The sequence below is a fragment of the Myripristis murdjan genome, chromosome 3 (genome assembly GCF_902150065.1).
Source record: "Myripristis murdjan chromosome 3, fMyrMur1.1, whole genome shotgun sequence".
Classification (NCBI taxonomy): domain Eukaryota; kingdom Metazoa; phylum Chordata; class Actinopteri; order Holocentriformes; family Holocentridae; genus Myripristis; species Myripristis murdjan.
In genome coordinates, this window is record NC_043982.1 from 454,540 (window position 1) to 477,807 (window position 23,268).

The 23,268-nt window shown below is 41.7% G+C and overlaps 1 protein-coding gene across 10 annotated transcripts in view; it reads right to left on the reverse strand.

The window, feature by feature from the left end:
- Positions 1-23,268, reverse strand: part of fhod1 (formin homology 2 domain containing 1) — a 196,861-nt gene that overhangs the window by 53,170 nt on the left and 120,423 nt on the right. For 5 of the 10 annotated variants that reach the window (XR_003930106.1, XM_030078377.1, XM_030078343.1 and 2 more), the window contains 5 exons: positions 20,329-20,424; positions 19,354-19,380; positions 19,093-19,143; positions 9,769-9,947; positions 5,483-5,560 (listed from right to left, as the gene is read on the reverse strand). Coding sequence is in view for 9 of the 10 variants with exons in the window: in XM_030078377.1 (XP_029934237.1) it covers positions 5,483-5,560; positions 9,769-9,947; positions 19,093-19,143; positions 19,354-19,380; positions 20,329-20,424 (431 nt within the window). In the remaining variant the exon portion in view is untranslated. The remainder of the gene's footprint in view (positions 1-5,482; positions 5,561-9,768; positions 9,948-19,092; positions 19,144-19,353; positions 19,381-20,328; positions 20,425-23,268) is intronic. The other 5 variants (XM_030078358.1, XM_030078351.1, XM_030078385.1 and 2 more) reach the window with 3 other exon arrangements.

Below are 23,268 nucleotides of genomic sequence, written 5' to 3' on the forward strand. Positions count from 1 at the left end.
AAAGTTAAGATTAAACTAGAAAAAAATGGAAAAACACGTTCAAGTGAACGGGAGCTGCTGCAACAAGCTGCCACTAGAGCGGCACCATCTTGAGATCCAGCATTCTCCAAAGTTTTCAAACACAACTGACGAGTCGAGAGACAACAGTTGTTTTAAAATGGCGCTGCCGGCCGGCACAACAACAGAATGTGATGCCGGTTGCAACGAAATGCAGGAAATGATGTACTTCGGCGGACCAATCACAGCTCTTGTGGGGCTGCGTAGGGTCCGCATAGTTACAATTTTTGGGAGGCGCGTGGCAAGGCGCGCGGCAAGGCTCTGCGGCAGTCGCACAACCCCCGTAAGCTTCGCACAACCCCCGTACGCTCTTCTTCCGCAGAAGCATAATTCAGCCTTAACTGTACTTAGGGGCCGTTTACACGACAACAGTTTTCACAAAGAATGGTAAACTTTTGTTGCATTTTGGCCTTTCATTTACACAACAACTGCATTTTAGGTGCTTGAAAATGCAAACTTTTCAAACCGGATTCCAGGGTGGAATGTTTTTGATAACGCCACTTACCCGCCGCCGTGTAAACTGGCAATACAAAATTCTTGTGAAAACGATGACGACACGGCCCCACTTCGTGCAAGACTATGACGTTTTCAGCCATGTGCGAACAGGAAAACAACAACACCGCCAAAGCGTTTGTACACAGGCGCGCGGTGCTACTCTGTGGTGTTACATTGCAAAGTTACACCGCCACCCATTGTCCTGGCATGCACACTACAACATTTTCAGTTGTTTTTGCGGATCCGTGTGTGCGATGATTGTTCTCACAGCGTTATTGTATAAACATGGAACGCAAAGGAACAAGTTTTCCATTTTCATCAGAACTGTTGTCGTGTAAACGGGGCCTTAAGGTGTGTTCACACCGGACGCAATAACGCAAATTTGCGCATCAAGTTTATATTAAAAGTCAATGCAAAGATGTGATTACATGTGATTTCGGGCCAGGCGGAGAGTTCGACGTGATACACACGATGACGCTTCATCACGTCCAACGCCTCATCGCGCAAGTTGAAAAATTTCAACTTTTGACGCAATAGCCAATCAGTGTTGATATTCTCCCTACGTCACCTATGTCAAGAACTGCCAAAGGAAATCGAAAAATTGAGGACAATATTATTGTTGCTGTGTGCGGGCTACCGGGCTGCCAGGCTGCCGTGTGCGGGTTGCCGGGCTGCCGTGTGCGGGCTGCCGGGCTGCCGTGTGCGGGCTGCCGGGCTGCCGTGTGCGGGCTGCCGGGCTACTGGAGCTGTACGACACAACCTGTGTTCTGTACAGGGACCGCACCAAGAAGGAGAAGGCATGGGCAAAAGTCACGGAGGAGGTTGGATTACCAGGTAAGTTTTGCGAATACGTGTCGGTTGCTAATGCAGCTATTGGATGTAATTTACTATTAACCATGCTAGCGGTAACGTTATCCCGGCATATCTGTCTCGCTACATGTGTGCGTCTCTTAATTAATCATCCATCAATCAATCAGTCAGTTTTGGGTGTAAAATGCAATAAACTAATAAGAGTGCCATCTCCCATTACCTTTAAAAGCTAGCTTGCTTGCACCTAGTTATTATATTGGTGGATGTGCCAGGCAAGAAGGAAATGGATCTGTTCATGTATGCAAGTGAAAGCACAAGAACAGATCATCTATGATGAGAGAATTCACTCAAAGGTCCCTGAGGTGAAGCAGGCCGTACCTGTGTGTGGTACAAGCAGAGTGGGCGCGCATTGTGCTCCTGCCTATGTAGGCACACATTACTATCTTGATAATATGCACTTAAAATAACAGTGAAAACTGCAACATTGACTTCAGGCCTGCTTTTTTTTGGTGAGTCACACAGTTGCTTTGAAATGCCTCAAGACTGCAATACACCAACAATGTGCCTGACCACACCTCATTTTAAGACCAACATGCCCATGGGCGCTCAGATAGGTGCAAATGCATTTGCTATTTACACAAAGTGGGCACTGAATGGGAAAATGACAATTGCACCGGTTGGAAAATAGTAAAGACACTTGTGTTTTGTCCTTGGTGCCGCTTTGTGCCAGGTCAAAGATAGGGCCCGAAATGTGTGACAAAGGCCTATTAGAAAGTGGTCATAGAATAGTGATGCTATATTCTCTAACCTCCACTAAGGAACTTGCTGGGTCCACTGATTCCATTCACTCATAACTGACTGATTGACTGAACCTAAAAGAGGCTGGGGGCAGTACTCTGCCGGAACGACTCCTGACACGGCTCTGAGTGTCTGCGTTTTTTATGCTTAAATTCCACGGGCCAGGAAAACAATCTACAAAAAATCATTCATTCCATCTGCAGTCACAGCCCTCAACAGCTTAAAAGCTTAACTTGGAGCCCTGTAGCGTAGCTGGAGGGGGGGCAGGGGGGCCGCGCGCCCCAGGCCCCAGCTCATGATAGGCCCCCTGACAAGGGGGCTCTTGACGGCCGATTGCTGCAACCACACTGCTGCAATCTGTTTGCCTCACAAACAGATTTGCTGTGGTTGCAGCAACCGGCCGTCATCTGTCAATTCAGCCCGTCGCAGTACCACTTTAACAGGCCCCCTCCCCCGTGCCACTAGTCTGTCAACGCGCTGGCTGGCTGGCTGGGCCGATTCTTGCATGAGACTACCCGGCCCCCTGTCACCAGCAGCGCTCGATTCTAACCTCTCTGTAGCCTATGTAGGCTATTTGTTTCCATATGCTAATAAAATTAAATTACAGTTGAAATTAAAAAAATAAATTAAAATTTAGGCTACATTTTTTGTTTAAAATCAAAAAGTGAAAAGACAACATTAACTTACGTTACCACACCAAACTTCAAACTAGTAAGGGGGGAGGTGATTGGCTGTCAAATGTCACTCCTAGCCTACTGTAACGTTACTTCCTTGCATACATGATGCATCATTTTGATTTGATCGAAGTCTGAAGTTTGCTGACGGTCCCGCTAGCGTCCGATTGTGTTCAATGCTAAAATGGGGAAAAAGTCGGGATGGCAAAAGATCAAGGAGAAACAAAGGAAGAGGAACCTAGTGGCCTTGTGTGCTTCACAACTCAGCCCTCTGCTTCGACATCTGAGGTCCGTTTCACAAAGCAGTTTCAACAAACTCCGAGTCTTACCCTGAACTCTGAGTTGATCTACTCTGAGATAGTAAAACTGATTTTTCGGTTCCAGAACAGCTGATTTGAGTTAGTTTGATCAACTCTGAGTAGTTTCACCTGGAGTTAAGCGCGTGCACCACAGGTATAAAAAGACAGCGTCAATGGAGCCCCGATTTGACGAGTCACCATGGCAACGAGGAAGCGTCGGGCTGCGTTTCATTCATACAGTGAGTTTGAACAAGTTTTTATTATTATTATTATTTTTTAAAGTGCAACACAGCTGCAGTGGCAAAGGAGAGGGAGATGGCGTGGGAGAACACTGCTGCTCGAGTCAATGCTTATGTTTAAATGTCGTCCGGTGCAATCACAATAATATTACAGGGGAAAACTGCTTAAATGGTAGCCTATTCATTTATTTCATTTAGGTGCAATCCCGCGGGGGGAGAAGCGCACTTGGCAGCAGCTTAAGATGAAATATAAAAACATTGTTCAATCATGCGCGGTCTTATAACCATCTCCCGACGAATATTTAATTCTCTGCGCAGTAACACTGCACCTTCATCCACGGGATCGCTGTCGAAAGGACATGCCATGTTCGTGAAAAAAAGCCGCCACCTAACTACTAATGGACTTCTAATAAAGGCCTACTGACGTCAGTTCTGCCGTCTGTAAATAACAGACGGCAGAACTAATATGCCACGCCAAAACTCGCCTGCTGACTGAATGAATGAGGAAGTTAAATACGGTGTGTGGCTGAAAGAGGGCGGACACAGAGAGAAACTCGAGGTTTCATGAGAAAAACCTGGTCCCGACCAGGTTAGTTTCATGGAGTCTGTTACTGCGGTAACTGACCGAGAGCTTAAGTTACCTCCCTCTGTGAAACAGGCTAGAGTTAGCCCTCTTTCTCTGCTTTGAATTACCTCCCTCTGTGAAACAGGCTAGAGTTACCTCTCTTTCTCTGCTTTGACTTACCCCCCTTTGTGAAACGGAAAACTCAGGGTTTCCCTCATTTCAGGGTTAACAGACTCAGAGTTTTCACTAAACCTGCTTTGGGAAACAGACCCCTGGCCAGCTGGATGCTCGCCCCGCTAACCTTACCAAAAGTTGTGGGACACAGCATGTTGCTAACGTTAGCATGCGTATCGCTGAGGATGATGCTAGTGGTAGCGATGAGGAGGATAGTAGTAATAATCTATGCTGAAGACACCATTGGTGAGTAACTTGTTTCATATTATTGGCTTAAAGTTGTCATAAATCTGTCTAGCAAAATCTGTCTACCACCGTGTTTCCTTAATTTGTGTTGGTATTGTCGCTGTCGCTCGCAGTTAGGTCTACTTTGCTCTGCTTGGATTGATTAGGCTGTGTGTCTTGGTTGTGTGGAAGGCTGCGTGGCTTTATGATGATTCATTCAACCATCACATTATTTGGTAAATCCATGGCGCTGACCATGGTGCTGAAATAGGCTGTTGTCGCTTGTACGTTAGGCCTACGTTTTGTGTGGATTGATTAGGCGTATGTGGCTTGGCTTGATTGTGTGAACTGATGTGGCTGTATTATGATTTAACCATCAAAAAGTACCATAAATTATTTGTAAAATCCATGGCAATAACCATGGTGCTGAAATAGACTACAATTGGCCAAGGCTAAAGTGTTGTTTTGCAAAATATCAGTAGTTCACTCATCCGATAAATCCATGGCACTGCTATGGTGTTGAAATAACACTACAAGCTTCTTTGACTCCTTACAACAACAACAACATTATAATAACAATGATAATGTAATAATAATAATAATAATAATAATAATAATAGGCCAAATATTAAAAATAAAACACTTTGTATAGCATCTTATTCCTGATAGGCCCACTACAAGGTCCCGCCCCCCCTGCATTAACCAGCCAGCTACGCCACTGTTGGAGCCGGTCCTTTCCCTTCTCCCTTCTTTTAAGGAATAGTGTTTTTTTGTGTCTTTTATTATGAGTACTATAGTTGTTGTTTCTGTCGTTTTTAATGCCGACTGTGACAACTGTGTGTGTGTGTGGGTGTATACATGTAAGCCTTTTTGAGCCTTGTCAAAGAAAAATTTCTGGCACCTTCTGGGTCAGACAATAAAATTCTATCTATCGATCTAGCTATCTATCATAATTAAACTTTAAATGTTCTAAGTTATAATGAAGACTGATCCAATAAGCAGTAAAACCTGAAGACAGAATACAGGGGCATCAAAGCATGCTCACTCGATATGTTTGAAACCATCAAACTTGACAAATTAACAGTATGACAAGGCAGAGAGAGGAGGTCAATGAGGAAGGGGATGTGGGTTGTTGTGGTCTCTTACCTGGATCATTCTGGGATTCTGACTGTCCCTCTGTTTCCAGGGTGCTGTTTGGGGAAGCACTACCTCTGGAAATCTGTCCTGAGCACAGATAAACACAAACACATACACTAGTGTGAACAAGATTTGTCATTGGAGGGCACAGATGTAATTTCTGTGCGTGCATGAGAACTCTTCAAGGGTTCATCAGTCCATACAAACAGTGCCAGGTGAATTCAGTTCAGTTCAGTTTTATTTGTATAGTGTCAAATCATAACAGAAATTATCTCAAGGCGCTTTTCAGAAACCCAACAGATACTGTACAGCCATCAGCCATCACTGTCTGCACTCTCTAGTAGTACAACTGTCTTCTCTAGTGCTGTCATCGTGAAAATGAATGTGATTTTTGGGTTAGGGTTAGGATTAGCCCTAAACCTAACCTTAACCCTATCCCAAAATCACATGCTTATATTAGAAAGAAAGAAAGAAAGAAAGACAGAAAGAAAGAAAGAAAGAAAGAAAGAATGAACCAGAAAAATTAAAAAACAAAACAAAAAACAAAACAAAACAAAAAAACTATATTTATAATTATTAAAATTATACATTTAAACATCAGATCAGTGATATTTAAGATCGTTCAAACGCTTGTGAATACTTTCATGAGCAGCTTACACAATCCAGTAAAACTGCAACAAAAACTGGACCCTTCTGTTCTGAAAGGCAAGTATTACTTTTTTGACTTCCTGTGAAACCAAGTTTCCAACCAAGTTAAAATATAAATCCAGCAGAAGGGGAAATGAAAACAGTAATCATGGTGTCAGAAACACTGCCCAACCCACTCACTCTTGCTCCATTGTCTTTCAGATAGACAGGTGGAGTTTGAGTGGTTTTCATATCATCATGTACAGTAACTCAAAATTACAATACCAATTATTGAAAAATTCTGAATATTGCCCCGATTTTCAGCCTGGATTGACAACTGGTAGCAGGCTAATGTACAGAGATTCAGCTGGTAATAACAAATAAATAAATAAACAAATAAAGTGTGACCGAAAAATCATATCAAATTATAGCTGCTGCGCAGCAATGGTCGGGGCCGAGCAATTTTAGGCATTTCTTAGCAACAAGTGGAGAATAGGAAGATGAAAAGTATCAGGACCACATTCTATCGCACTGAGCTAATTGGCAAGTGTCAAGTCATGTGAGGCTTCAACAAACTGACTAAGCCAGTCACATGATAGCAGCCGCCTATGCATGGAAAGGCAGAGTGTAAGTGTAAAGTGTACAAAGGTTTGGGGCTTCATTTTAATGGAAGTTGTGTTACAACCCTGGCTCGTGGGCCGCAACATAAAGTGGAGACTGACGTCAGATTATACATAATTTTATTTCAATAAATAATATAAATTAAAATCTGGGGAGCAGTTCAAATACACAACTGTTTGTGGTGAGTGCAGCTCCCCTCAGGAGGCAGTTTCCCTTCCTTTTATCCACTCCTCCTTCTCAGGTGTGGACAATTAAGCCAATTTAGCCCAGGCACCACCGAAGACTCTTGCACTACACTGCAGAGCCAATGGTTGTGCAGAGGGGCGTAACAGTTGCAAAGCTGTAGCACATATGGTTGATTTATTATAAATTTTCAAAGTTTTGAAATTTAGAGGCTTGCTGTAGCGCCACCATCAGGACTATTGGCTTGTGTTTGCAGCTGTGGAAATCTGGCATGGGACTGGACCTTTGTGCAAAATTTGGTGATTTTTCGCACATGGGAATGTTGCACAAGCTGAGGCTTGAACTCGCTATCTTCGACACCGAGGACTGGCCTCTATCTCACTGAGCTAAAATTTCACGTGTAGCTTCACAAATTGCCTAAGCCAATCACTGACGTGCAGGACAGCATCCATCCATGCATGGAAAGGCAGATTTTAAACAGCTGTCAAAAATTGAGCTATGAAGACAAAATTCTGAAAATACACATATTGCATCTAGCATGGAGGTGTTGATCATTTGTTTTTAACAATGATTGATTTGCTCCATAAGTGAAAAACTGATGTTTAAAAATGCCATTCTTGCATTGACTCCAATTGTTCACGAGAGCAAAATTCAAAATGCTGTCAAAAATTGAGTTTTTGAGATAAAAGTCTGAAATTTGTCACACATCATCTACCATGACTCCAAAATTTTGTCAGTTTTTTTTCATGAACATTGAAGATTTATTTACCAAGAGTTTCCAAGTATAGGCCTATGTTTGCAGCACCGTTTACAGTCACACATTTTTAAGCACTGTAGGCTAGAGTTCTCATCGGGCCTGAAAATTAAGACCCGACCCGACCCGGGCCTGACTGGGCCAGCCCGAGGCCCGACCCGACCCGACTAATTAGCCGAACTTTAGGCCCGACAGCCCGATAAAGCCCGAAAAAAAAAAAATCGCCAAATTCGCCATTATTTAGCAGAGCCGGTCGGCCGCGGCACCGGGGCACCATCAGTCGGTATCAGGCGGGCCGGCCGCGGCACCGGTCAGCATGAAGCAGCTCACCTGTCAGATCCGGCAGACCTGACGGGTGGGTGCGGTATCGGACGGTGCCGCGTCCGGCCCGCCTGATGCCGCCTGATGGTGCCCCGGCATGTGCGGGTCAATACGGTAGTCTAGAAAACTGGCGATTTTTTTTTTCCCGTGCGCCCCCAGTTGCACTGCCCATAGCAGAAACCGTCCCTGCTGCCGAGTCTGCCAGCACAGCGGGATGCTGCTGCAACTCTCTCTCACTTGTTTGCGCTGCGCTCGCACAGCTGGTTGTCTGTCTGTCACTGAAAGTTTAGCCTCCAAATCCAATCCAGTCTCTCACTCTCTCCACCAGTCACATGAAAATGAAACGTCATAATCAATAACACAACACATAATTCTATTTTTTTTATTTAAAAAAAAAAAAAAAAAAAAAAAAAATCCCCCACAGAACCCGAAGCCCGACCCGACCCGCCCAATTCACGTAAATTTTAGGCCCGACCCGACCCGAAAATGTCGGGTCGGGTCGGGTCGGGTCGGGTTCGGGCAGAATATGAGAACTCTACTGTAGGCTCAATTTTTGATAAATCAAAAATCTGTGTGGATCGTTGGTGAAGGACAGTCTGAAGATGCTCTGTAGCAAGTTTGGTGACATTTGAGCAAAAATTGTGGGAGGAGATAGGTTTAATAAGTTTGACAGTTTTTGAAAAAAACAGAGTGATGGATTTCATAATTTGCAATAGATTTAAATGTACATAGGACTGGACCTTTGTGCAAAATTTGGTGATTTTTCGTGCATGGGAAGTAGGACTTCCTCAGAAGAAAGAAAGAAAGAAGAAGAACACGCAGGAATACAAGAGGGACCTTTGTATGGGCATTATGCAAAGTGACCTAGGAAAAATTGCAACAGAAACTCTTTCAACTTTTTTAGTCTCATAAGTATGTTGCTTATAACATATCAAAAGTCCTAAGAAATCCCAGTGGTGGAAAGTATTGAAAAATGCTGAAATAGGTGATGTCCCAATTTCCCATTGACACCCATGTTAAAACAATCATTTATGTAAACTAGGCAAAAAGTTCTGCACTGCTTTTTCAGTCTATAATTTCTCCCCTTTATTTATACCCAATAGTGTTGTATCTTATACCATTGTAAAGCCTGATTCGTCCTCTTTCCAATGAGATACAACTTGTAAGGATCCTGCATTTCTGGAATGAGTGACACCGGTAATTGTGTGGGAAGCGACCAATTTTTTTGACAAAATCCCCCGCAATATTTTTTCAGTTGATCATTTCTCCCATTAAACAATACCGATTGGTGCTGTCTTTTATACTGTTTGGAAGCCTGTTTAGTCCCCTTTTCATTGAGAAATAAGTTGTAAGGATTGTCAATCGATTGGTATGACCAACATGGCTAAACATGTCCCCTCACCCCCTTTTTGAGGGGAGCAAAATCCTATTCCATGTGTTTTCAGTTGATCATTTCTCCCCTTAGTGTGAGGTTCACCCCTTTCTTTTCATAAAATACATATGCTATTAAGAATTTCCTTTTGCACAAGCACATACTGCATCCGGACTTAAGACAAGAAAACATAAACTAGGCAAAAAAGGTTCTGCACCGCTTTTTTTTAGCGGGATTTCTTAGGACTTTTGATATGTTATAAGCAACATACTTATGTGACTAAAAAAGTTGAAAGAGTTTCTGTTGCAATTTTTCCTAGGTTCACCCCCTTTTTGTCACAAAATGCCTATACAACCTGGCAGCTTAGGCTGCCCGACCCTAATTAATTAAATCTTATCCAGACAGAGTAAACCCAACCTTCTGAACCTTTCGTCATGCTGCAACTATTCCTGGAGCTTTCTATCAGGTCGCTGTTGTCCTCTACAGGCTGTGGGTGAGGAGCGTTGATCTCATCATGTGAGGATGGTGTGTCCTGGTGTTTACTTCTTCTCCTCTTCTCCCACTGAGTGGCAGCAAGGTTGCGCAGGAAGGTGTCTCTGCAGAGGAAACAAGAAACTGGATGGAAACGACAAGTGACCAGCACAGCAGAAACAGACTCACCTGTGTTCAGGTGTTGCTTGAAAAATCTAGCACCTGAGACTTTCAAAGCTAGCAGCTGTACACTGCTGTATTCAGGGGCGCCGCCAGGAATTTTGGGCCCCATGAAAAAATACATATATATTTACTCGATGATGGTTTAATAATTTTATATTAGATTTTAGCTAATTTATTGGGGCCCCTGTCAGGCAAGGGCCCTTGGAATTGTCCTAACTTTATACGGCCCCATATACGGCGCCCCTGGCTGTATTCACATGCTTTTTTGTCCACAGACAATGAGCACACAAACCATCCTGCAGCTTAATTAGCTAATTTAATGTGTAATAAAATTTACAAGAAAATGTGTTTCCATTATTTCCAACAGCATGTAAATATAGGCCAAAATGCCCTCCACCATCATTCACAATGACTTCGATCACCATAGCAAAACAACATCCCAAAGATTAATTCAGTCAGCAGTTTGTCACCAAAAGCCATAGAGGGACAACAGTGTGCAGATGTTTATTGCACTGGAAAAAACAGTCCTGCACACTGAGCCCCTGGACAAGGTCATTCTCCAGAGCTTATCAACAGATCTAGCCAGGTAGACAGAACACACTGCAAACCAATCACAGGCTAATGAAAAAACAACAATCAGATTCCTTGAAGCATTAGAAATCAATTAGGATCAGAGGTGCTGATTAACCCTCCACCAGTGCCACAACACACACACACTCCACCATGCTGTGAGTATTATGGGTCAATCGACACTCTTTTGCACTAAGTACAGCAGATATGTTTGTAGTCTGTGTCTGAAGTCAATGCGAACAGATCGCAGGGTCACAAAATCTGGCATGCATGCAGACACCTGTGTGCAGATATCCATGGACTTGGGTAGTGACATCTTGCAGACCCTTGTGGATGCTGAAAGCGGAATCTGGCCTTTAGTCTATGAGTGACTAATAATAATCAATCCTAAATCCTCTCTCTTTAAATCAAATTTACCTTTCAGCTTTACATCTGTGCTTTCCTTGTCACTGAGGCAGGCAGAGCAGTTGTGTGGATTTAGAGATGAATGTTGCATTATGACCACATGACTCCATGACCATAATGCCACAGGACCCGAGTTCTATAATCTGCTGGTTGGGTGGGGTCGTTTTAAACCCGCTGTAAGCCTGAAGGCCAGACGGATGTCTGTATTTTGTGGTAGCGGTACCGACAGACGCACCCCATAATCGCATTTTTAAAATTCTATTCTAGCTTTCTATTCTAGTTTCTATTGTCCTGATCTGGACCACAGGCACACAACAGATGCAGTAAAGACAGAAGAGAAAACTAACTGAGAAAACAAAGTAGGTACCAAGACACACTGAATGGGAGAAATTGTTATACTGGAACTGTGCTGTATTGTAAAAACAGCCGAAATAACAACAATCCAAATATCAATGACAAGATCGTCAGATCCATGGTAAGAGATATGTAAAATACTGTGTATTATACCTTAAAGCCATTAACTTGAGGAAACCTCTGCCTAAACTTTACAAAATTTATAGTGATTGCATTTGTTTTGGGGCTTTTCTGTTGTGCCTTTATGAGATCCAATATATGAATTAAACCCATGATGTAGGAGCAATATCCTTCCATTTTAAACAAAACGGAAAAGCAGGATAATAGTTTTTGCTCGCAGTGGGCTAAAACGTATGAAAGCCATGGAGAATCATAAGTAAACGTTACCTTAAAATAAAACAATACATTGACTTACCCTGCTGTGCAAGAACACTGCTGTTTCTGTTTCTGTTCTGCTGTTTGTTCTGTACATGAATTGTCAAAACGCGGGGTACCTGACACTTGCATTGGGACCAGTGAGCTTCTCCCTCCATTTTATTTTCCTCCCATTCACAATGCTCCACCCACAAATTATATTGTGAAGGTAGCTCTAAAAAGCATATTGTCGTCTTTTCTGTATACTTCTCTCTGATATTTCAGAACTGTTACTCCAGAAATTTGTGATTATTTCCACCAGAAAAAATCTCACTAATATCGTTGAAAACACCATAGTTTGACATGCTGGGTACGAAAGCTTGACAGGCGTAGCAAAAGTGACCAGTGGGGGTGGGACTGGGTGAATTTGTCAAGAGCCATATGTTATTTACTATAACATCACAGGAGCCCTAACCCTAATATTACTCCAACAGCTGCTGAACAGCTGATTATCACCAACAGGCGATGCTGCTTGTGTTTAGCTAGCTAAGTACAACAGCTAACTGAAACAACATTCTCTGTGTAGCGATCAGTAGATATATTTCCAAATATAATTTATAACTATAACTTGATTTGGATTATGAGTCTGAAGAAGAAAATGAAAACAATGCAAATGTTACCATTCATAAGGTTACCAATTAAACTCCTAGAGAAGGGAAGAAATGAGGTGGCTACCAAAAGACAGATGGTGTAGGCCCTCAACTGCTTTAATAGTTGGCGACAAAGTAACACTGTAACACATGTAACGTTATAAAATGCTTACAGCAACTCAAAAACGACAAAGCCATTAATCAGGCCTAGTACCACTGTCTGCACCCTGGGGTATCCATTCCACTCCAGAAAGGAGCACTGCTTGGGTCAACTGTTAGCAACATGAACTCAGTGACTTAAAACATTGTAAAGTAACTAGCCACTATTCTAGCCCCCTTGGTTGTCAACACCGTGCATCATATCCAAAACTCAACTTTGTCAACAAAAAAATTTATTACAATAAAGGTTTGAGCCAGATGAGACCATGGTGTCCTATGACATCAGCTGGGACTGCAAGAAGATGGCTGGAACAGAGCAGTACCATGCGTGGTATGTCACTCATCCCAGACCAGGTATACTCTCTACTTGAAGACAATTTCAGGTTAATAGTTCCAAGCCATTGGTTAAAATACACTACTCACAAAAAGTTAAGGATATTTGGCTTTTGGGTGAAATTTATGGAAAATATAAAAAGTTCACGCTACAGTGATATTATATCATGAAAGTAGGGCATTTAAGTAGAAGCATACACTGGTGATTTCCTCATCTCAAACAATTTCTTGAAACAAAAGCCAACAACAGTGGTGGGTATACCACAACAAAAAAAGTCAGTGTCAATAACTTGTCATGTGCCCTTGAGCATCAATTACAGCTTGACAACAACGTCTCATGCTGTTCACAAGTCGACTTATTGTCTGCTGAGGCATGGCATCCCACTCTTCTTGAAGGGCGGCCCTCAGGACATTGAGGTTCTGGGGTACAGAGCTCCGAGCCTCTGCACGGCGACTCAGCTGATCCCATAGGTTTTCTATGGGATTCAGGTCTGAGAAAGTGCAGGCCACTCCATTTGAGGTACCCCAGTCTCCAGCAGCCGTTCCCTAATGATACGACCTCGATGAGCTGGAGCATCAAACACCTGATTTGAATTTTGCTGTTAAACTCCTTGTTAGAGAACAGCAACTTGTGCAAAAAGTACTGAAACATTGAACAGTTGGACATGTGCATTCAAATGTTTACAGAAAGTCACATTAAGTTCACCTGTAAAGGTTATAATGCATTTTAGGTTCATCCTGAAATTTCACCCGAAAGCTTTTTGTGAGTAGTGTATATGAAAAATTCTTGGGTCAAGATCAAAGTTCATGAGTTACAAGCTTTCACAGAACACATACACTCAGTGGCCACTCTGTTAGGTCCATTTGCACAATCTAATACAGTCCAATACAAATATTCTGCCATAAAGATTACTTTTATGATGCTTAAAATGCTCAGGTTTTCTTTTTGTCACAGTAAGAAAGGTGTTAATTTGTAGCGATAGGTTATCATAATAACTATCACCAGTGCCGGCTTTACCTGTGTTGGCGCTCTAGACAAAATTACTCCCTTGCGCCCTTCCATGCCTTCCATCCAATCCTTATAAAACAGTGATTTATTTTTATAAAGGATGTCTTCATTATTCCATATGTAGTAGCTGGTTGGTGAGAAGTTATGCTTATAAATCAGTTTCCATGCCAGCAGAGCTTGTTGGTGAAAGTTTGAGAGTTTGACAGGAAGCTTTCCAACTTTGTAATTACATTTCAACAAAAACTGTATTCCGCCTAATGAGTTAAATACATGTGTGGAAAACGAGTTCCAGAAGTTGTTCCTTGATCTGCTTAAATTAAAGGAAATTAAATTAAATTAAATTAATCTTGAAAGAGCTATTCAGTGTTTCAAAAGTTAAAACATCCAAGCCTCCATCCCTCTTGGCGTTACACAAAATATGTTTTTTTAGGTAATGACTCCTGTTCTTCCAAATAAAGTTGAATAGTATCTGATCTAATTTCTTGGAGACTGCAGCAGGCATTCCTAGTGCTAAAGACAAATATACAGCTCTTGATATTCCTTCCGCTTTAGATAGCAGCGTCCGGCCTTTTAAGGACAGGTCCCTCATTAACCACATATTGAATTTTCTTTCTATTTGTTGAGTTATTGGCTCAAAGTTTAGCTCCGAGCGCCTGTTTTCATTTTTGTCAAGTACTACACCCAGGTATGTCACAGTTTGTTTTATGGGAATCTCACTCAGCTCTACCAGATCACAATGCTTCAGGGGAAACAGTACAGATTTGCTAAGGTTCATTGTCAAACCAGAGACCTCAGAAAATTCCTTAATGCAGTGCACAGCTGTGTCAAGTTCATTCCGATTGGACAGAAAAATTGTTGTGTCATCGGCTAATTGAGCTAATTTGAATTCTCTACCTAACGCCCTTATACCCTGAAAGTTGCTTCTTTTAATATGTGTTGCCATGACCTGTGTGACCAGCAAAAACAAAAATGGACTTAGTGGGCATCCTTGTCTAATGCCACGACTGATATTAAATCTGGGCGTTGTACCATTTGTTACCTTAATGGAGCTGTTACTCCCTTTATAAAGTGTTTTGACTGCCCTCAGAAATCTAAATCCAAAGCCAAAACTTCCAATGACTTTAAACATAAACTGGTGACTGACTGTATCAAATGCCTTATAAAAATCAACAAATAGAATAAAACTCTCATCTGATATAAATTCATTATAATCTATCATATCTAATATCAGGCGAATATTGTTAGCAGTACTCCTTCCTGGCATAAATCCCGATTGTTCATCATCAATAATGTCAGCTAGTCCTGTTTTTAATCTTTTGGCAAAGATGAGAGCAAACAGCTTTGCATCATTATTCAATAGACTAATAGTCCAACTAGAAATGGAGCAATTAGTTGTTTAAAGCATTTATAAAATTCCCCTGTTAACCCGTCATTCCCCGGAGCTTTGTTATCCTTAAGAGCATCAATACATTTTTGCACCTCTGTTATACTTATTTTCTGATCACATCTTAATTGGAAAACTTCATCTATTCTTCTGCTATCTGGCTGTATGGATTCAAGGAATAACATCATCTTCTCTTCATTCAAGGGGTCAGCCAGATACTGCCTCTCATAAAAGCGAACTACATATTGTGAAATTAATGTTTCATCTTCACATACAGTATCATTGATTTTCAGTTTGCTCAGGGACGATATTTCATGGTTTCTTTTTTCTAAATTAAAGAAATATTTTGTGCACTTTTCTCCCTGTTCAATCCATTTCCTTCTGGATCTGATGAAGGCACCTCGAGCCTTTCCCTTATAAATTTCATCCAATTCAGTCTGCAAGAAATCCAATTCTTCCACTTCATCGCTGGTAGGATCAGTTTTCTCTGATAATGGAATAATTTGGGTGATAAGTTGTAGCTCTTTTTCTTTATTGTACTTGCTGATCCTTCTGCTTAATTGTATGGCTATGTTTCTTATTTCATATTTCATTAGTTCCCAGTATAGCCCAATTTTTTTTTGCACGTTTGCTTGTTGCCAGCATTTATCAATGATTTTTTGACTTACCTTTACAAATTCTTTATTTTGCAAGAGCGTTTGATTTAATTTCCAATAGTCTCTATTCAACTTCTGCCTGTCAGATCCAAAATGGAATTGAATTGTTATAGCTTTGTGATCTGTCAGTATTGTAGGTTCTATTTTGATTAAGTCTACCTTATTTTCTAGTTCTGCTGATAATAACCAAAAATCTATGCGGGATTGGAGGGATCTGTCCTTATTGCTCCAAGTGTATACTTTTTCCTGTGTATGTCTATGTCTCCATATGTCAATCAAATTCATTCTCAGACAAATATTTTCCAATTCTGTCTGTTTAGTTTTGGGAGGCCATCTGTCCAAGGATTCATCAAATACTGTGTTGAAATCTCCTCCCCATAAGATTCCAGCAGAGGGAAACAATGTCAGCCAATGATTAACCTTATTTTCTATTGTTAAGAAAATTATGTTATTGAGAGATTTATTATTGGAGGCATATATAATTATCAGAATAACAAGAGATTGGTTGATATCTGCCAAAAGAATGATCCATCTGCCATCTTTATCGGTATCATGCTTTATAATTTTCCCACCAACTTTTCCGTGTAAGATGGCGACCCCTGCTGAGCGATTGCTACCATGAGAAAACCACACATTTCTTCCCCATTGACTTCTCCAGTATGATACATCAACCTCAGAAGAGTGGGTTTCTTGGATGAAATAAAAATCTGCACCTTTATTCTTAAGAAAAAAAATAAACTCTTCCTTTTCACCTCATTTTTAATACCCCTGACATTGACAGAAAAAACAGAAATTGACATAGGCCCAATGTAAATTAGACAATCGCGCGAGTGCGCGAGCGCGCGCGCGCGCGCACGCACACACACACACACACACACACACACACGCACACACACACTCAAAAAACTCTCTGGGTTAAGAGCAGGTACAGCAGTGGCTGGCTACTGCAGCAGATCAGACCATATTCAAACTTAACTAAATCTACCCCTCTTCAACTTAGTGTTACATCACTCTCAAACTCCATTCCAGACACACACACTTCATCAAAGCAAAGGACTGAAGAGAGAAGGTAAAATAATAACCCAAAAAAAACTGAGCATTCATAATGACCAGAGAATAGGGCCCGGAGCACTCAGTCCTTTTCTGAATTAAGAGTTCAAATTCAAATTTAGTCCTCCTTATTATTAGGATTGCAGGTTAGACAGTCCTACACCAATATACTTATTAGCCTACATGTGGTATTTAAAGTCTGTTCCTTACAGTACCTTACATATCTTTGGCTGTAACTCTTTTACCGTCAATATAGGCGTGCGCCCCTCTGAAGCTCTTTCCTCGCCTTCTCCACCTGCGGCCACAGCTGGTTCCTGGCGTCCTTGGCTTCTTGTGTCAGGTCCTCTAGAATCTTTATTCTCTTCTCCTTAAGGAACTCGCAGGTTCTTGCATCCTTCCAGATCTTATCACGGTGAGAACGAGATAGAAAGCGTACTATGGTGAGGCCGTCCTGCCGAGGTACTGAGCAGCGTCTTTTGCGTCTCCACAGTTTTTTTTTCTCGTGAGAGTCCGCGTATGTTTCCTGAGTGGCCGTTGTGCGAAAAGAACCGGGTGGAACATAATTCCTGGAAGCTGGCGGATCGCTACACACTCCTATTCCAAGCGGATGTATGGAGGGAGAAACACACGGACGGGACTGACGTTACACCCGGACGGGACTGACTGGACTGGACTGGACTGGGCTGGGAGGTTACATGATTGGCATTAAGGCCATAGTTAGTGGTGTTGTTGTACTTGACAGCATTTTATTTAGAGGTGTTTCTAATATTCTGTCCCCCTCATGTATATAAATAAGGAAGACAAACAATTAGAAAATCCTCTCAACATAATATAGTCCAGTACAAGACCTCTGCAAACTACAACTTTAATAATAAACATATATTTAATTCACACATTATCAACAATGTCAACAAAAACTTAACATTATAAACTTTCTTAAAAGGTAGAATTTATGGTGGAGCTGTTGCACCTAACTGTATTAAATTGTACAGCTGGACCTAATAAAGTGTCCACTGAGTGTATACTCAGTGGACAATAATATCAAATTCATTAGCTGTTTGATTCACATCATACACTGAAACAGATGCTGGGGGTTTTCAGGAACCTACACATTGAGCTAAAAAATATGTGGACCAGGGTCAAGTCCAAGGACGACGATACCAGATATCTGATGTAGGAATAATGAGCTGGAGTGGAAACACTGTGATTGATTTCTTCCTTATTGCCTGACGTCGTAGGCTGTATCTTTTGATGACTTTACACTTGGGAGTCTAAATAAGTTGTCTGTTACTGCTGGCATTACTAGAAGAACTAATGCCCACCAAAACCTTCCTCTACACCTGCACCAATTTCAGCAACTGCTATTCAGAGGAGGACAAATTGCCATGCAAAACTGGCAGTCGCAAACTGCCAGTGAACTTCACTAAATCTGGTGAAAAGATTGCAGGCAAACTGCATTCCAGGCTGTTGCACCTATTTGGTAAATAGCAAACATGTTGAAAACAGTGGAATGCACCTGAAAAAATCCACAAAAGCCTTGATAAATCCGGCTCTGAGTAAATGGAGAGGACTTCATGCACTGGATACAGGTTGAATCACTGTTACACTATATTAGTCAGAGAGAGGGGAGCAAAATAGATACTTCTTTATATGAAATAAAAACCCTAACCCTGGCACTACTTAACAGCACAGAATCCACACATTGGATTAAATTCAATCCAATCCATATATCCCATCCTAAAAGACAACAGCCACCCCAGCCACAGCCTGTTCACCCTGCTACCGTCAGGCAAAAGATACAGAAGTATCCACTGCCGTACCACTACAGACAGCTTCTTCCCTCAGGCTGTGAGACTACTATGCACCATCTGCACTCCTCCATGTTTAATAATTTTATTTTCTATACAATTAATTAATCAATCAAGAGGGTACCACATTTTAATTTCATTATTCAACCTGTTGTATAATGACCAATAAACTTCCTTGTATCCTTGTATCCTTGTATACTGGAACCCACAATCTGGATGAATACACACACACACGCATGCACGCACGCACAAGCGCAAGGTGGAAAACACCAGCAGCAGGGACCATCATTCCTACATTAGCTCCCAGCATGCAATGAGTAGCAGTACTTACTCAAACCTGAGTAGCAGTACTTACTCAAACCTCCTCAGAACTGGTTTGTCCAGATTTACATTATAGTCATCTGGGCTGGAGAGAGACAAGACACAGAGCTAAGCTGGACAACGTATAGACACACACACACACACACACACACACACACACACACACGCTTAAACTGGACCCATTCTATTCCTCTATGGAGGAGGGAAGAGGAGGGAGAGGTCTCAGTATTTGTCTGTTCTTCTACTAGCTGGCAGTATTAGGACAAAGAAGGGGAAGGTGCGGTAGGCTACTCACCAGAAGGGCAGGTCAGTCTCCCCAGTGCTGGGGGAGGAGGAGAGGAGTAAAGTGTTGAAAGCAATCAGCAGCAAAGAGAGTGAGTGAGAGAGAGAGAGATTCAGAGAGACAGACAGACAGATTAGGATGGAAGCCCAGATGTCACGAAGAGAAAGAGACAGAGACAGAGACAGGGAGGGGGAAGGCAGGAAGAAAGAAGCGACATAGGTTTGTTACAGTTTTGCAAAAGCAAAGCAGAGTAAAGTGGAGTGAAGACAGGTTTAAGTTTGTGTAATAATACTACTAATACTAACAATAACAGTATTAATAAACAACATAACAATAAAATAAACAACAAAACAAAAACATAATAATGATAGTAATACAAAATAGTTATGGTCTAATACATAGACCATGAAAGACCTGGGAAGCTGTAGCTGAATAGTTGTTTTTTTCCGTGATCTCATAGTTGAATGCTTTTCTGTGTTCTTTTTTTTTTTTTTTTTTTTAACTTCACTTTAATTCACCAAAGTCTGAAAGACAAGAAATTACTGGATTCAGACATTTTCTGAGGCCATGGTGAATGTGGGTTTGCAGTTTTTGCCGATATGTCTCATATATCACATGTATGCAGTTTCTCATGGATATTACTGATAAGTCTTTGAGTTGTCATTTGACACTGAAACAAGCAGACCAATCCATTAGGATGCGCCAGTGCAATTGGTTATCACCTTTGGTTTTCAAGAGACATGACAGTTACATGAAGGCTCAACAAGAACAGGGACATGTGGCAAACATTTTTTTACTTAATTTATTTATGCATTTAATATATTTATTTCTTTATTTCTTCTTGATAATAACAAAAAATAGCAAACACAATTGCAAAATAGATAGTGGTTATCTTAGAAAGGGTAACATGGGTACTTGAGAATGTTTAACATAGTTTACATAGCTACTGTAATATATATGTAACATACCAGTGTCTGGATTACTTACTTGAAATTGTTTTTGGTCCCTGTTTTGTTAGGCTGCTCTGGTATGAACTGAGGTGACCTCTCTTGGTTAGGAAGGTCTGTGGGTGACTGTGGGAAGCTATACACACACACACACACACACACACAGAAAGAGAGAGAGAGGGAGAGAGAGAGTGAGAGAGAGAGAGAGAGAGAGAGAGAGAGAGAGAGAGAGAGAGAATATGAGTCAACAGCCAAAAGGGGAGGGAGAGAGAGTTGTGACTGGATAAAGTATAATAAAGAATAAAGTATCTTCTATTCTATTCTATTCTATTCTATTCTAATTAAATTATAATAATCATGCTGTCCTTGCTGGAAGAGGCTTGGTGTTATGCTCAAAGGGAATTCACCGGGCTCCTTTGATTGAAGGGCAGCCTCTCGACACACCGGAAAACTACTGCCTCAAAGCAATTTATTAAGCTACTGGTAAGCTGTAGAAACTGAAAATTAAATGGGACAGTTTCAGTTACAGTTACAGTAATGTTGTTAAAAGACTGCAGCACTACTGCCAGTGTGTTACTGTGATACTGTAATGTGTAGTTCTGATGCTACAGTGTGTAGCATCAGAACTACACACTGTAGCATCAGTATCTATATATCTATAGATATAGATATATAGATATAGATATAGATAGATAGATATTAAAAGATCGATCGTGCAGATCGACCCATGGGAATTTAAATGAAGATTGATTCAAAATCGGAGGATCGATCTTTTCAAGACAGGTCTAACCTGAAGTCAAATACACCCATCACGCCCACCACCATAGAGCCAGGCTCCACGGGGGGGGCAGCAGGCTAACATGACGGATCCCCCGTCATGTTTGCCTGCTGCACTTGCAAATCTACAGTGCACTGTTTCACCTCTTTCACTACATCTGCAAAGGTTTTCACTTGTAGTCTGATTATTTTCACTGGTGGTTTGTGAGGACAAATCACACACACTGTGCGGAAGTCCATTCTTTCCAGCCAGTGCTGTCGATGGTGCGTGATTCCATGAAGTTATTTTCCGAAGTTACACGAGAACATCACAAATAAGGCGAGTTCAACATACCTCAAAATAAAAGCCCTGCTTAACTTTTGACCAATGCCAACAAGGTCACACTTGGTCGCACAGTGCCTTTATTTTACTTTTTTTATTTTATTTTTACACAGAGGCCAATAAAATAACCTGACTCAGGGGTTAAAAGGGACACTCGGTCGGGAACCGGAACCCAGAGGTTTTTTTGTCTGGCCTTATTAGTCTGCTAATAATGTGAAAATGTTTTTTGTACATTGAAATAAAACAGCTGATTGCTTCCACCACTGTGTGTGCATTTATATATACAGAATGTATATAAACTAATTTTATTTTTAATTATATATATATATATATATATATATAACCTTTACAGGTGAACTTAATGTGACCTTCTGTAAACTTTTGAATGCACATGTCCAACTGTTCAATGTTTCAGTACTTTTTGCACAAGTTGCTGTTCTCTAACAAGGAGTTTAACGGCAAAATTCACAACAGGTGTTTGATCCATGAATCGACCAATAAATTTCCTGGTTCAATTACAATTGGTATTTAAACAGTCCTCCTCATTATGCTGTTCACATTTTGACATCATGAGACCAAGACGACACCTAACAATTGATCAGCAGCACCTCGCCATTGCGAGGCATCAAACAGGATGTTCTCAGACGGAAGTGGCCACTGAGCTTAGAGTGTGACAGAGTGTCATCAGCAGGTTGCAACAGAGATACAGAGAGACTGGAAGAGTCACAGAAAGGCATAGAAGTGGACATCCTTTGGCCACATACCACACTGATGACCGCTTCATTGTGAACAGTGCCCTGCGGAACCGGATGATGAATGCCACTCAACTCCAGGCACATTTAAGGGAGGTGAGAGGCACCCAAGTGTCACGTCAGACCATTCGAAACCGTTTACATCAGCATGGTCTGCGTGCTAGACGACCTGCAAGGGTACCTGACCACACCACCAGGCACAGGTGTCATCGTCTTGCATGGGCCAGGGAGCATTTACGCTGGATGAGGGACCAGTGCGCCTCAGAGCTGTTCTCTGATGAAAGCTGATTCATGTTGAGCAGAAATGATGGCCGCCAACAATGTTGGAGACGTCAAGGGGAGCGCTATGCATCAGCCACTGTTGTCACCAGACGAGCCTTTGGTGGTGGTGGTGTTACTGTGTGGGCAGGTGTGTCTGGTCAGTACAGAACTGCTCTACACTTTGTGACAAGCCCATACTACCTGAATAACATCATTAATCCAGTCATTGTACCCCTGCATGAACAACACAGGCCTAATTTCATCTTCATGGACGACAATGCTCCAGCTCATCGAGGTCGCATGATTAGGGAACAGCTGCAGGAGACTGGGGTAACTCAAATGGAGTGGCCTGCACTTTCTCCCGACCTGAATCCCATAGAAAACCTATGGGATCAGCTGAGTCGCTGTGTAGAGGCTCGGAGCTCTGTACCCCAGAACCTCAATGTCCTGAGGGCCGCCCTTCAAGAAGAGTGGGATGCCATGCCTCAGCAGACAATAACTCGACTTGTGAACAGCATGAGACGTCGTTGTCAAGCTGTAATTGATGCTCAAGGGCACATGACAAGTTATTGAGACATTGACATTTTTTGTTGTGGTATATCCACCACTGTTGTTGGCTTTTGTTTCAAGAAATTGTTTGAGATGAGGAAATCACCAGTGTATGCTTCTACTTAAATGCCCTACTTTCATGATATAATATCACTGTAGCGTGAACTTTTTACATTTTCCGTAAATTTCACCCGTAAGCCAAATATCCCTAACTTTTTGTGAGTAGTGTATGTATTGCAAGAAGTGTTGCAACAGTCAAGGCACACAGATTCGTCACTGTGATATGATATGAGAGAGCTCATTTGTGAAGTTGTACAAG